Genomic DNA, 15,647 nt, shown 5'->3' with positions numbered 1-15,647 from the left:
ATCATTAGTGTTCTACAAATATCCTAATGAATCAAACTCTCTTTTTGTAAGCTAATGTGAATCAGCAATTTTCAAAGGCAACACCCTGTGCTCTACACCCAGTATTATTTAGTTGCAGTGAATAGCCATTTTTTAACATTCATTTTGGCATTCTTTCCTCAAGGGCTCAAAGAAGACTAACTGTGCCAAAACACTGGCTGTATTGTTATTTATTTAGGGATTTCAAATTGCTGAAATGAATTTGCAAAATGCCTTTCTTTGCTTTTTATTCTTTATCCCTTAAAAAATGCCATTGAAGCAAGGTGGGTGTGCCCCATGGTGTTCTGCCTTTTGAGAAAAACCTCTTGGAAGAGTTGATACCATAGAAATCTCTTTAGTTGAATAGATTTTAAGTTAAGCTTGCCTTTCTATGGTCAAAAGCACATTGTTGTAAGCGCTCTGTAAAAATGTTTTGTTCGTGTAGTAACTTTTAAGTCTGGGGGAAAAAAATCTTATGACCTTGGGTTTCCTTCAGAGGCTCTTTCACATTTGTGGTTGTGTTAGCATTTACCTTTTCTTGACTCATAACTGCCTGTTTTACTTTTAATAACCTCTTCTTTTTTTATGGACATTGTGTCTTTTTAAAAAGTCTCTTTAAGGGCCTGAGATATTCTCATTTTAAAGTCTTCTGAAAGTATAGTTTGTAATCTCATTTTTAGCAGGAGTGTTATTTTGTTTTGTCTTTTGGTGTATCCTTCTCTACCTGGTGTTTTTTTTTTTTTTGGTTGTCTCTGCCTTGCCCCTTGTGGCTCCTTCTTTATAAGGAAGGTTTATATTGGAAGCTTTGGGTTCTTACTCTCCAGGAATATTGGGGAAAATCTCAATAACCAGTCCCTGAACCAGCAGGTGACTTGACTGAGGTCACTTTTGTTTGATTACCTCTGATCATTGCCATGTGCACTGCTTCAGCCTTGAGCAGTAGTCACAGCTTTTATTGCCTTCTTTCACAGATGGGAGAGCCCTGCTTCAACTCCTGATTTCACAAAATGAGCCTAACTTTGTCCCCACTTTCCATGCTATAAGATGATTTTAGTTCCTATTATTAGAGTTAATTTCTTAGGTGTCTCAAATAGTAAGATTGTAAAATAGATAACTTGCTTGTTTCTGCTTGCTTCTTTTACTGCTACAAATATAGGAGATTAAAGAACTGCTGTGGTTTGTTGGAATATGTTGAGTCCTTACTGGATAACCTTAAATCCCTGTTTCCTTATTTTTAAGTGAAGATAATTTGGTCAGTGGTTGTGAAGCCCAAATGTTACTATATTTGTGAAAGTGCTTTATAAACAGAGAAACATAATCTGAATGTTAGACTTTATTATTGTTTAGTCATAAGGATTGTGTTATTATTCTATTTAAATCTTTTGATTTTCAGGTTATTCCATTGACCTGTCATGTATGGCAACAGCCATTATATCAAAACAATAGTGGAACACAGATTTCTGATACTAATGTGGTCTCTTTGGAAAAAACAGCTCAGTGGTGTTCTGGGGATGATCAGGTATGTCTTGTATAACTGGCAAACTATCTTTTGGTAAGCAGCATGAGAAATTCTGATTTAGCTATGAAGAATGGAAAGAGGTGAATTACTTTAATATTCCATTTTTCTAATAGATCTTTGGCAGCCTTAATTATGTAGAACAGCAGTTTACATTTTTTTTTTTGGTCTCAGGACTCCTTCACATTCTTCAAAAGTATTTTAAAGAGTTTTTGTTTATAAGGGTTATCTGTATCAATATTTAGCTTACAAAAATATTAAAACATTTAAAAAATATTTATTTAGAAATAACAAACCCATTACATATTAACATAAAAATATGTTTTTAAATGAAAAATGGCTATTTTCCAAAACAAAAAAAAATTAGTTAAAAGGGTGGCATTGTTTTACAGTTTTGCATATCTCTTTAATGTCAGGCTTACTAGAAGACAGTTGGTGTATTATTAGGCAGGGTTCTCCAGAAAAATAGAACCAATAGGAAACATATACGTACGTAAATAGGTATATACAAATATATATATATATATATATATATATATATATATATATATATGTATATATAAAATATATGTAAAATAAGGAATTGGTTCATGTGATTATGGAGGCTGAGAATTCCCAATATCTGTAACCTGGGGATCCAGGAGAGCTGATAGTATAGTTCCAGTTTGAATCGGAAGGCCCGAGAGCCAGGAGCTGACTGATGGTGTATGTTCTAGCCCAAGTCTAGAGGTCTGATGACCAGGTGAGCTGATGGTGTAAGTTCCATTCCAGGTCCAAGTCCGAAGCAGAAGACTGATGTCCCAGCTTGAAGACCATCAGGCAGAGAGAGCGAATTATCTTTTGCTCAGCCTTTTGTTCTATTCAGGCCTTTAATGGGTTGGATGAGGCCTGCCCACCTTAAGAAGGGCAGTCTCCTTTACTAAGTCTGTAGATCAGATGTTAATCTCATCCAGACACACCCTCACAGACACACCCAGATGTTTAACCAAATATCTGGGCACCCTGTGGCACAGCCAAGTTGACACATAAAGTTAACCATCATAACTGAATTCTCAGATCTGCTTCTGCATTTAGTCCATTGGGATATATTGTTTTGGTTGAATTATGTGAAGAAAATCTGACCTTACATAGATATGTAGTTAGAAAAGGGAGGCTCACTTAACTTCCCTGAAAGGGTGTCAGTGACCCCCAGGGATCTTTGGACCACACTTTGGGAACCACTGATCTAGAACATAGTAATAAACTTAGAAGAAATGGAAAAAATTGTGAGCAGATAGGAAAAAGCCTCATATATGTTTGTTGGAGAAAAAAATGCATCCTTACTCATAATGATTAAATATTTAAGGTTGATTATCTAATAACTTGGGTATCAGATTTCTTCTAGTACCTTCAATTTCCCCTAAATTGCATTTATTATCCATTAAATGCAAGGTATGGAGGAAGGAGATTTACTGTCGCCAAGTGAAAAGGGTTAAGAGAAACCCTGACCAGAAAAAGCACCGTACTCTGTGATCATTAAATGGAAGGGGGATTGTTATGGGTTGAATTGTGTCCCCCAAAATGATGTGTTGAAGTCTCAATCTGCAGTACCTCAGAATGTGACCTTATTTGGAAATATAGTGATAGCAGATAGAACTATTTAAGTTAAGAAGAGATCATACTGGATTTAGGGTGGGCCCTTAATCTAATAAGACTGGTGTCCTTGTAAGAGAGAGACACACAGGAAGAGGTCTGCCATGTGAAGACAGAGGCAGAGATGGAGTTATGCTGCCATAAACCAAGAAATGCCTGGGACTGCGAGAAGGAGGAAGAGGTAAGAAGGATCCTCCCCTAGAGGCTTTGGATGGAGCATGGCCCTGCCAACACCTTGATTTCAGACTTCTAGCCTCCAGAACTGTGAGAGAATAAATTTCTGTTGTTTTAAGCCCTCCACTTTGTGTAAGTTCATTATGGCAGCTTTAGGAAACGAATACAGAGGTATATTCCTAAATAGTTTAATATTCTCTGAGGGCATGTTTATGGTAGAGCACAGTCCAAAAATGGATATCTTGCCTTTTTTTGGTCCTTGTTTTATAAAATATAAACCATGATTAGATCCTGTAGCTCTTCATTTCTGCCTTTATGCCTGGGTTCCTCAGAAGAACTGGAGGATTATACCACTTCCTAATTCTCTCCCCTCTTTTCTCCTTCTGGTTATTCTGCTCATTCATCCTTGTCGCTGTCATCCAAGTTAACTTTTTTTTATTCATTGAAAACTATAGCCCTTGCTACACTGTCTTCTTTTAGTTTCTTTCACTTCAGCTTACATTACCCATCCAGTGTCTGAAACTCTTGGATCTTTGATCTAATGTGCAGAGATTTTTTTTCCTTCACTCCTCCCAACCTTCTCCTATGGTCACAGTCTAGACCTTATCAGCTCCAGCAACTTGAGTACAAATGTCTCATCCTTTCTTCCCTCCAGCTACTGCCCCATTTAGTATTTCTGCTCCCTGTTGAGTGAAATTTTCAAGAGTTTTTGGTCTCTATTTTCTGATACCTTATCCTCATTTTTTAAAAAGTCAGGTTTATTGAGGTATAATTTAAATACAGCAAAATTAACTCTTTTAGGTGTACAGTTTGATGAGCTTTGACAAATACATACAGTTATATAACTACTACACATTTGATTGCCATCACCCTCAAAAAGTTTCCTTGTGCCCCTTTGTAGTCAGTCATCTCCCCCATGCTTAGTCCCTGGCAACCGCTAATCTCATTTCTCTCTATAGTTTTGCTCAGAATTGTAGTGTGTAGATTTTTAAAAAATTAATTAATTAATTAATTTTTGGCTGCATTGGGTCTTTGTTGCTGCATGTGGGCTTTCTCTAGTTGCGGCAAGTGGGGACTACTCTTCTATGTGGTGTGCGGGCTTCTTCTTGCAGTGGCTTCTCTTGTTGCGGAGCACGGGCTCTAGGCGTGCGGGCTTCAGTAGTTGTGGCACGTGGGCTCAGTAGTTGTGGCTCGCGGGCTCTAGAGCGCAGGCTCGGTAGCTGTGGCTCATGGGCTTTGTTGCTCTGTGACATGTGGGATCTTCCCGGACCAGGGCTCAAACCCGTGCCCACTGCAGTGGCAGGCAGATTCTTAACCACTGCACCACCAGGGAAGTCCCATGTGTAGATTTTTGAATCTGGCTCCTTTCACTTGGCACATGGTTTTGAGGTTCATCCATGTTGTTGCATAAATCAGTAGCTCTTTAAAATTAATCTCTGAGTAGTATTCCACTTATGTACAGGTTTTTAGGTAGACAGCTGGTTTCATTTCTCTTGGGTAAATACCTAGGAATGGAATTGCTGGCTGATACGGTAACTGTACGTTTAACATTATAAGAAAGTGCCAAACTGTTTTCCGAAGTGCCTATACCATTTTGCATTCCCCACAATGTATAGGAGTTCTAGTTGCTTTGCATCCTTGCCAGCTCTTGGTATTGTCAGGTTTTTTTTGTTTTTGTTTTAAAATTTTTAGTCATTCTAGGTATGTTGTGGTATCTCATTGTGGTTTTAATATGCATTTTCCTAATGATAATGTGCATCTTTTTGTGTGCTTATTTGCCATCCATGTTTCTTCTTTAGTGAAGGGGTTGGTTTAAATCTCTTCCCCATTTTTTATGGGTGATTTGTTCCATTTGTTGAGTTCTGAGAGTTCTTTTTTTTTTTTTTTTTTTTTTTCTTTTTGTGGTATGCGGGCCTCTCACTGTTGTGGCCTCTCCCGTTGCGGAGCACAGGCTCCGGACGCGCAGGCCCAGCGGCCACGGCTCACAGGCCCAGCCGCTCCGCGGCATATGGGATCCTCCCAGACCGGGGCACGAACCCGTATCCCCTGCATCGGCAGGCGGACTCTCAACCACTGCGCCACCAGGGAGGCCCCTGAGAGTTCTTTATATATTCTAGATGTAAGTCCTTTATATGTTTTGCAAATATTTTCTCCCAGTCTGTGGTTTTCCTTTAAATTGTCCTATTTTTTTTTTTTTTTTTTTGCTGTACGCGGGTCTCTCACTGTTGTGGCCTCTCCTGTTGCGGAGCACAGGCTCCGGATGCACAGGCTCAGCAGCCATGGCTCACGGGCCTAGCCGCGCCGCGGCATGTGGGATCTTCCCAGACCGGGGCACGAAACCGTGTCCCCTGCATTGGCAGGCGGACTCTCAACCACCGCGCCACCAGGGAACCCCCCTATTTGTTTTTTGAAGAGTAGAAGTTTTAATTTTGATGAAGTTGAAGTTTATTGATTTTTTTTTTTTTTTTTTTTTTTTTATGGTTTTTACTTCTTATGTCTAACCTGGTAAATTTTGACCTAATCCTAGATCACGAAGATTTTCTCCTATATTTTTTTTGTAGAACAGGGTTTCTCAGCCTTGGTGCTTTTGATATTTGGGCTAGATAATTCTTTATTTTATAGGACTGACCTGTGTATTGTAAGGTGTTTAGTAGCATCCTTGGCCTCTTCCCACTAGATATCAGTAATACTGCCCCATGTTGGTAAACATCAGAATGTCTCCAAACATTGCCAAATGTATCGTGGTTGAGGGAAGAGGAGGGTGTCAAAATCTTGCCCAGTTGAGAACGAGTTTTTGAAGTTTTATAGTTTTAAGTTTCACATTTATATCTAAATCTATTTTGAGTTGGTTTTTGATTACGGTGTGCAGTAGGTGTCCAACTTCATTTTCTTACATATGCATATCTAATTGTTATTCCAACACTATTTGCTGAAAATAATCCGTTTTCCCTTGAAATCTTTGTGTGGGTCTATTTCTGGACTCTCTATTCCATTGATTTATATCTCTATTATCATGCTAATACTGTTCTCTTAATTATTGTACTGTCTTGAAATCAGATAGTGTGAGTTCTCCCACTTCGTTTTTCTTTTTAAAAATGGTTTTGTTTATGCTAGATTCTTTGAACTTCCATGTAAATTTTAGAATCAGTTTGTCAATTTCTATTTTAAAAGTCTGCTGGAATTTTGATTAAAATTGCCTTGAGTCTGTAAATCAATTTGAAGGGAACTGACATCTTAACAATATTGAGTTCTCTAATCCATAGACACACAGTTCTTACAGTTTTATTTAGATTGCTAATTTCTTCATCAGTGTTTTGTTGCCTTCAGTGTACCAAACTTAATACATGTTTGTATTAGACTTACTGAAATGTTAAAAAAATTTCAATTCCTACTGTTCAGCACAATTATATAGGAATATAATTGACTTTCTTTATTGACGTTGTATCCTATGACCTTGCTAATCTCATTTACTAGTTCTAGTATAGTTCTTTTGTAGATTCTTTAGGACTTTTTAATGTATAGACAATCATATCCATTGTATTTTTTTTCCTTTTTCCTTTTTGATATATGTGCCTTATCTACTGGCTAAGATCTACTTATCCTTCCACTTGATCTTCTTGTGTTCTAAGCTCACTTCTGTGAAAGCAAGTGTCACCAACAAATTTGTGTAGTTGAATACAGTAAGCACTTTTCTGTACTCATCTTAGATGCAATAAATAGCATTTCATATTCTTAACCAATGCTTAACTTCTTAAAATTATTTCCTTTCTTGGCTTCTCTTGGTTTTCTTTCTACTCCTCTGGCTATTCTTCCTCAGTCTCCTTTGCTGCTTTATCGTCCCCTGTTAAACCTTAAAATCAGAGGTTGCGGGCTTCCCTGGTGGCGCAGTGGTTGGGGGTCCACCTGCCGATGCGGGGGGCGCGGGTTCGTGCCCCGGTCTGGGAGGATCCCGCGTGCCGTGGAGCGGCTGGGCCCGTGAGCCATGGAGGCTGGGCCTGGGCGTCCGGAGCCTGTGCTCTGCGGCGGGAGAGGCCACAACAGTGAGAGGCCCAAGTACCGCAAAAAAAAAAAAAAAAAAAAAATCAGAGGTTGCAAGCTGTGGACCTGCACATGGCTCAAATGTGGTTTGCAGACAAAAAAAATTGGGGGGCACAGTGTTTTAAAAATTTTTAAACAGAATACTTTAAAGTGTGCATGCAGTGCATAGTTGGCTACAGGTCCCATTACTCTTTAATATCAGGCAGGTTTACTCATTTCTTTTACCTCCCTGTACGTATACACATTTGAGTTTTTAACTTCTGCTTGAAATGTTGGAATGTTTTGGTTCTCATCTAGATCTAGGGCTTTAAATATGCCTGTGTACTTAAAAATCCCAAGTTTGTATCTCCAACCTTTACTTCTCCCTCAAAATTTGTTTGTATTTATTCTGTTGTTTATTTGTCATCCCTCTTCACATCTGTCAAAAAATATTTAGAGATTTGAGGCCCTTTTTATATTGGTTAAAAAGGTATAACACTCAGAAACATAGCAACAAAATGAGCAGAAAGAGAAGAACGGTCAACAGATTTTTTAAAATTTTATTTTATGAGGGGAAATTATAAGAGCATGTTTACATGGAGAGAGGAATGATTCAGTAGAAAGGGAAAATGCATGAAGGAAAATGGGAGAATCACATATAGGAAAGAAATCATTGAAAAAATATGGAATGAGATGGAAAGGTCTTTGATAGGTAGTAAGACTTTTTTTAAATCACAAGATGAAAAGCTGGGTTAGGTAATGGGGTTGTAGATCTTGTGCTAGGAAGATAAGGAAGGTCCACCTCCTGTTCTTCACTTACTGAAGTAGGAAATGAGGTCATCAGTTGAAAAATGAGGAAGGAGGGTTCAGTAGTTCTGAGGAGAGAAAGTATAAAGTAATCATTTTAACCAATCAACTTACCCGGAAAATAGAGTAGAATTTCCAGGCAGGGCTGAGTGCCCTTGAGGTTTAATGTCATCAGTCTAAAGGAAAACCAGTGTAGGTGTGTGCTTTCTTCAGCAGTGTGCTGCTGCTTAGATTAAGACAAGCAGAAGTTTCAACCAGAACTGAGCTTTTGCCAGGCAAATAGGATAGTGGGGGAAAAGAGAAAGAAGAGATGTTTGCAAGGTAGTGATTATAAGGATGATTATGAACTCTCAGAGTGGTAACGAGGGAAATACAGGTAAGAAAGGAATTATGAAAAGTGTAAATGTGACAGGATAGTTGTCTTCAGAAGGTTACAAAATTATTTCAGTTGAGGAGCTAGAGTTAAGTAAGTGATCTGTGAAGGTCAAAGGACGGGCAGGAGAACACATGGATACATCTCTCATCAGTAGTGAGGAATAAACTATGGGATGAGGCTCAAACCCTGGTCAAAGGGGCTAAGAGATGAGTTGGGGACCCGAGATTTTGCTATAGTGAGAGTCACAAGATGGCTGGAATTCCCTTGCTTCAAAACCCGTTCATTTGGCCCACTATCCCCTATTGAATAGAGTGCTCTCAAAAGAAAAAAATTAAAATAATCATTCCCGTATTCCTTTTATTTTCAAGTATTAAAAATGTAAAAAGCATGTTTCCAGTAGCAATGTTTGATGTTAAGGATTTGACTGATTTATCTGACATAGATGGGATTGGTATATTTTGGAATGTCAAAGGTCTATAATCCCATAAGCCATAGAAGAGTAGTGTTAATATTTTAGAATATTCACTCCAATATTTTTCTCTATATCTATTTAAAGAAGATGTTGGGGGTAGGAGTTTATTGATTTATTTATTTACTTTTGCTGTGTTGGGTCTTCGTTTCTGTGCGAGGGCTTTCTCCAGTTGTGGCAAGCGGGGGCCACTCTTCATCGCGGTGCGCAGGCCTCTCACTATCGCGGCCTCTCTTTTTGCGGAGCACAGGCTCCAGACGCGCAGGCTCAGTACTTGTGGCTCACGGGCCTAGTTGCTCTGCGGCATGTGGGATCCTCCCAGACCAGGGCTCGAACCCGTGTCCCCTGCATTAGCAGGCAGATTCTCAACCACTGCGCCACCAGGGAAGCCCTATATCTATTTATATAACTGATATTAGGTAGTGGATAGTTGTGTATTTTTTTTTAAACTTACTGTAAGAGCATTTGGTTGGTGAATTTTAAATACCGGAAATAATCCTTTAAAGAAAAAAGTCTTGTTGAAATTGTGAAATCTTTCTAAATTGTAGTACAACATATTTTTATGGGTGGGTCATTTGGGAATGAAAAAAATATATATTCTCTTAAAAAAATTTGAGTTGGTTAAGGAAGAAGAGTAATAGACTACAAAATAATGAAAATCAGTACATTATATATCTAAGCATGTTGATTGCCATCAATATAATGTCTCATCTTTTTATTTAAACAAATAAATGTAAATCAAATGAATTCATTATTTAACAAAAAAATTATGTAAATAATGAAAAACTGCAAGTAGAGGAAACATGGCAAAGAGAAAAGGAAATAATTAAGTTAGAAAATAGAATTGTTAAATTCAAGACAAAATATATACATTCCTAGTAAATCCAGTCAAGAAAAAGAAAAAAACCTTAATGAAATAGACTTAATACAAACCTATCAAAGCTTATAGAGTTGGATTAGAACTAGGAAGAAATCAAGAATGTTATAATAGTACCAGCTATCAAAAAGGTTTCTGGATCTAATGGATTCACTGATGAAATCTTTTATATTTTTAAGGAAAATCAAATTTCCTTGTATTAAAAAAATATAGAACAAGGTTAGAAAACAAAAGAAGCATTCTAAAATACTGATTAATCTTATGAGTGAAAATGTAAAAGACTGTGCTAGCAAATATGATTAAGGTCTAATCTACTACTACCAAGTAAGAAATGTGAAGTTGTTGCAATATGAAGAAATTTATTGCTGTATTTTATCAGATGTAATTGGGGAAAAAATGATGCTATAATGTAGTTTGATCAAATTTAGTGCTCATTCCTAATCAAATTAATTTAAAATGAAAATAAAAGAATAATAGCATGATAGGATGAATATTCTTAATTATTAACTAATACCAAATTTAAAAAGAAAATGTGTTTAAAAACTGCTTACCATTAGTATTTAATTCAACTTTATTTCAACATTGCTACCTAGTGTGGTCTGTGGATTGGTGCCAGGCCATGAATTGCTTGTTACTGTCAAGAGATAAGTACAAGAATTAAGAAGAAGTGTTTAGAAACTTTTATAGCAATTTGATGTTTTTTAGAACTAGAAATCAGGTACTTAGACTTGTGTTTTGTATTTTGGGCTTATATATCTTTTCAATTTCATTTTCCTAGTTATTTTACTAGTTTTTAAAATTAGTTTATTATTTTTTTTACTTGTTACCTGTTAATTTTTATTAGTATTTTAATAAAATGTCAGTCTGTAATGAATTGGAAGTAGGAAAAACTGATCCTTCCTATAGATACTTTGAGAAACATTTTTCTGAATCATGCCACTAATATAAGAGTAAATATTTGAAAGAGACAAATGAACCACTCACTACGCATGAACCATATGATGTTTTCCACCGAGAAGTCCGCTAGAAACTAGTATAGCAAGTAAGAATTCAGTAAAGTGGTCACATGTAGAGAATATTGTAGCTTTAGGTTTGGAATCTTTTTTTCAGTTTTATTATTATCAAATTGTAAGATTTCATCATGAAGAACCAAATTTATTGTTTTAATGATGAGAAGTAACTATTAAAGAATAGCAGAAATGCCAGTGATTCAACACGTTAAAAGATGGGTAATAATGGGAAAAGATCAAAAATGTTATTAATATTGTGAAAAACACAGAAAGAACAGCTTTACTTTTTACAAATTTTGATGGGAATGTTGTGAAATAGGAAGCTGTATGCTAAGTGAATGGACGTTTTAATCTAAATGTTAATATATATGGTAACTCAGTTAATGATTTAGCATATTTTCCTTCAAAATTATTGTTTTAGAGAACAGAATCTTGGCATTATCTTCCTCAAGAAATGGACTCTTCCCACACCTTGGATACAACCCAGACCAGGTTTAATGTGAGAGAGCAAGGGACTGAAGTGACAGACTTCCCCTCTCTGGAGGAAGGTATATTGACCCGATCAGAAAATCAAGTAAAGGAGTCGAACAGAGATCTCTTATGTTCTCCATTGCTAGGTAATGCCTCTTTATTTTTAACTAGTAGTAATACCTCACATTTGTAAAATACTTATGGGGGACTGCAAATCTTGCGTCTAAATCCTTTCTTGAGCTGAGGAGCTCTGTAGAACTGCACTCAAAAGTAGTAGCTTATTTCTGGTTTTCCACACTGGCCAGCTGGTCTAGTTATATTTAAATGTGCAGTTGCTCCTCATTTTATCTTCCCCTGTTGCTCTCAGAAGGCAAAAAGGTGGTAACTTCCTCTAGTGGGTATGCCTCCTTAGTCCTGAATTTGTGGAGTTTTTCTTGGGGTAAACCATATATTATCCTTTGACTACTTCTCTCAGCAGTGGAGGCTCCATTATGTTTAAAAAACAAACAAAAAACATGTTCATGCTTAAGCTCATTAGATTCTTAAAATTAGTTAAGACATATATTATTATCCTAAGTTTTCAGACCCAAACATTGAGATAAAGAGGTTAAATGACTTGTCTGAGGTAGCGCTTCCTGCTTTCCTCTGTTTAATATGGAACTGATTTATTAGCTCTTACAAAAGATGAACTTTAAGTACTTTTCAAATCATCAAGGTAGGAGGTAAAGTTGTATTATCACTACCTTGGATTGTTGCACATATATAAGAATGCTTAGCCAATATGGTAATTTCAATTTTTTCATGCCTAAATCATAATTCAGACAAATATTCTTTGCTTTTTCCTTCCATTTTCTTCAGATTTTTACTTTCAAAAATTGAAGAAAATGCAACAACCACATATTTTACAATTAACTTTTGTCAAGGGAGTGGGATTCAACCATGGAGTTGTCTTATCAGAGTTTTGTAGAGGAGCAAGAATTAAGAATTAATTCAACAAGTTCCTTTCAAATACAAGCAAATACTATCCAAGTAAAAATACTAGTGCCAATATATTCAGTGATGTAGATCATCAAAGTCAATTTTAGTTTTATATTTTAAGAAAGATGTTAACATTAGAGTTCCCTTGTGGGAGGAGGTTACTATGATAGTAGATGAAAGGGAAGACTTTGCTATGATCAGGTATTTGAAGGGCTGTCATGCTAAAGAGGAAGCAACGTATTTTTCATTTATTCATTTATTTAACAAATATCTAAGTGCCTATTGTGTGTTGGACGCTAGGGGTATATAGATGAAAGCTACGTCCTCTTTTGGGAAGACAATACAGTAAAAGGAAAATAATAGTACCATGGGATGAGTTGGATAGTGGTTTAGAGCAGGAGTCTGCAAACTACTAGCCATAGCCTAAGGCCTGATTTTGTGAGCTAGAAAAGGTTTTAGCATTTTTAAAAGATTGTAAAAACAAAAGAAGTATATAGGATAGAGATACCATGTGTGATCAACAAAGCCTAAAATATTTACTAGCTGACCTTTTATAGAAAATGTTTGCTAATTCCTAGTCTAAAGGTTAAAATGAGACTACATAGCTTATAGGGAGGCTGTTTTCAACTTGATACAAGAAAGAACTTTCTAATAGAGCCATTTAATACTGGAAAGGCTATATAACAACAAAAAAGTGAGCATTATGTCATAGCAAAATGTCAAGCAAAGTTCTCTAATAGAATAGTTTCAGCATTGGGTTGGAGATTGTGCTACATGGCTTCTAAAGTATTTTCTAATGTAAAGTTTTATAACTCCAGCTTCTCATTTACTATAGATAAAGTAGAACATTTTAATTATTAGATCAGATCCCAGGATCTGATGGTCAGAGGAAATTTCATCATTGCTTTTTTGTTATGCTTGAATCCAGTCATTGTAGGGTGTATCTCACCAATGGCAAATGTCATGATGATGACTCGTGCCAGAACAGTTAGGTATCTCAAAAGAGAGTGATCCAGGCCATCAGCAGTTGCCCAAATGTGAGGAAATGTGGGGTCTTTGTTAAAAAATCTTCATGATTCTTAGAGGGGTAAAGATTTCTGTTATGAAGGTTTAAGACTGAGTCTGTAGCCAAAGAGGAACCATACCAATTAGTCCTTGGTGGTAAAGGTTATCGTTATCTTTCAGGTTCTTATTTTTAATTAATCCATTCAGTAAATAAATAATTGTATTTTGAGTGCCTACTAAGTGTAGTTGGTACTTTGCTAGGCACTGAGGGTACAGCTGTGAATAATGCAGACACGGAGTTGATAATCTAGGTGGGAAGCAGACAGACCAAAGATTAAAACAAGAGTGTGACAGTTATGATAGGGAAGGTATGCAGTATTATTATAGGCATTCTGAAATCAAGAAAGTATACTGTAGCAACAGTATTACCTTCATATTGAAAGAACAATTCAGTTTTAACAAAACATCACCAATCTATTTAAATTAATATGGAATAGAATGCTGTTGGTTTTTTATAGTTTTGTTTCTATTAATGTTTAATTTTTTGTTTTATAGTTGTAGAAATACTATAAGGAATAAGAAGTTTATACCTAGTTGTACATATTTAAGGACATTATAATAAACCTTATTTAAGGTGGCATTCAGCATTTCAGAAGAATTTTTTTTCCTTTAAATTAGCAGTTCTCAAACTTCTTGTTCACAGGATTTCCTTGACACACTTTAAAATTACTGAGAGCTTTTGTTGGTGTGGATTATTGATATTTTCCCATATTAGAAATTATTAAAACTGAGAAATTTAAAAAATATTTATCAACTCATTAAAAAGTAACAACTCCATTGCATGTTAACATAAATTATCTAGTTTTTTAGAAAAATAACTATTTTCCAAATCAAAAATGTTTGGAAGACTAGCGTTGTTTTACTTAAAAAAGAAAAAACTGTAATGTCTGACTTAATAGAATACAGGTGGGTTCTGATAATCTGCTTCTGCATTCAGGATGTTGCTTTATCATAGGTAATGTAGCTTCTGGAAAATTCCAGTGTGTCCTTATGAGAGAATGAGAGTGAATAAGGCAAATGATATGTTAATATTACTTTGAATATAATTTTGACCCCAGGCATCTTCTGAGAGTGTCTTAGGGATGCCTGGGAGCCTGTGGACCACACTTTGATGTAAGATAGGAAGAAACACTCATAATGGTTAGGAGCATTTGCTAAAAAGTAGAGTGTTTAGGTTCAGATCGCACTCTGGCACTTAAGCTATTTGAATGTGGACAAATTACTTAGTATTCTTTAAGATTTATGATCATGTTTCCTCATCTATAAGATGGGTATAAAAATACCTATTCTTCAAGGTTGTTATGAGGATTAAATAAAATATTATATGTTAAGTGCCTGGATCTTTTCAGGCTATTAATAAATGGTATATGCTGCTGCTGCTGTTATATTATCATACTAATGCTTGTAGAAACTTCCAGATGGCAGCATATTTAGGTTCTTTAAAATACTATATAAGCTAAACAATTAATTTTCAACATTCCCAACATCTTTATATTTGAAACTTTGCAGTCATACAAGACAATTTCGCTTCTCCTGATTTGCCTTTGCTGACATGTTTGACAAAAGATCAAGAGTTTGGGCCTGATTCCTTGTTTCACCAAAGTGAACTAGATTTTGCACCTCTGAGGTAGGATGATTTATTTTTCTGTTTGCATGTAACCTTTCTACTCTTTCTTTTCTTCTAAGTTGTTACTAATATTAATGACATCAGGTGAGACTTTGGGTTGGGAGCTAGATATTCTCAGTACACACTCTGAAGATAACAAGGCCCTAAATTAAGGCATGATACATGTTAATTTGGCATAGTAATATGTGTAAAAATGAGCCAGGGGACTTCAGTTTCTTTAAAAATAATTTCTAATGTATTCTGGTATATTAGGCATATTTTAATTTAGAAGGCACACTAATTTTCTTCCTTCTAAATCTCCCCTTTTGCTACTCATAAGCCCACACCCATTCTGTAAAAAGCATCCATTTCATGGTCACTAGCTTGTTTGGCACTGTCATTTTTGTCAGCCAATATTGAATGAACCTAGCTATCTCTCCTTCGAAGGAGGTGCGAATATGAACTAACACAATTTTTCTAATAGACACATCGAAATTAACAGTTACTCCAAATTAATGCCCTTTAGTCATAATGAGAGACAAGTCTGGAATTCTCCAAAGCATATTTGGAATTATCCAAGAATATGTTTTCTTCTTTTAGAAATAAAAAAGATGCCTTAAATTAAAAAGTA

The 15,647-nt window shown here is 36.0% G+C and overlaps 1 protein-coding gene across 7 annotated transcripts in view; it reads left to right on the top strand.

The window, feature by feature from the left end:
• Positions 1-15,647, top strand: part of ALMS1 (ALMS1 centrosome and basal body associated protein) — a 255,741-nt gene that overhangs the window by 24,369 nt on the left and 215,725 nt on the right. For 6 of the 7 annotated variants that reach the window (XM_081253572.1, XM_081253570.1, XM_081253573.1 and 3 more), the window contains exons 2-4: positions 1,412-1,537; positions 11,318-11,513; positions 14,920-15,037. In XM_081253572.1, coding sequence (XP_081109698.1) covers positions 1,412-1,537; positions 11,318-11,513; positions 14,920-15,037 — 440 coding nt within the window. The remainder of the gene's footprint in view (positions 1-1,411; positions 1,538-11,317; positions 11,514-14,919; positions 15,038-15,647) is intronic. The other variant, XM_081253571.1, reaches the window with a different exon arrangement.

This window comes from Mesoplodon bidens, assembly GCF_964165515.1.
Source record: "Mesoplodon bidens genome assembly, chromosome: 14".
NCBI classification, from domain to species: domain Eukaryota; kingdom Metazoa; phylum Chordata; class Mammalia; order Artiodactyla; family Ziphiidae; genus Mesoplodon; species Mesoplodon bidens.
The sequence above is the reverse complement of the archived record's forward strand: the minus strand, read 5'-3'. Positions and strand labels throughout refer to the sequence as shown.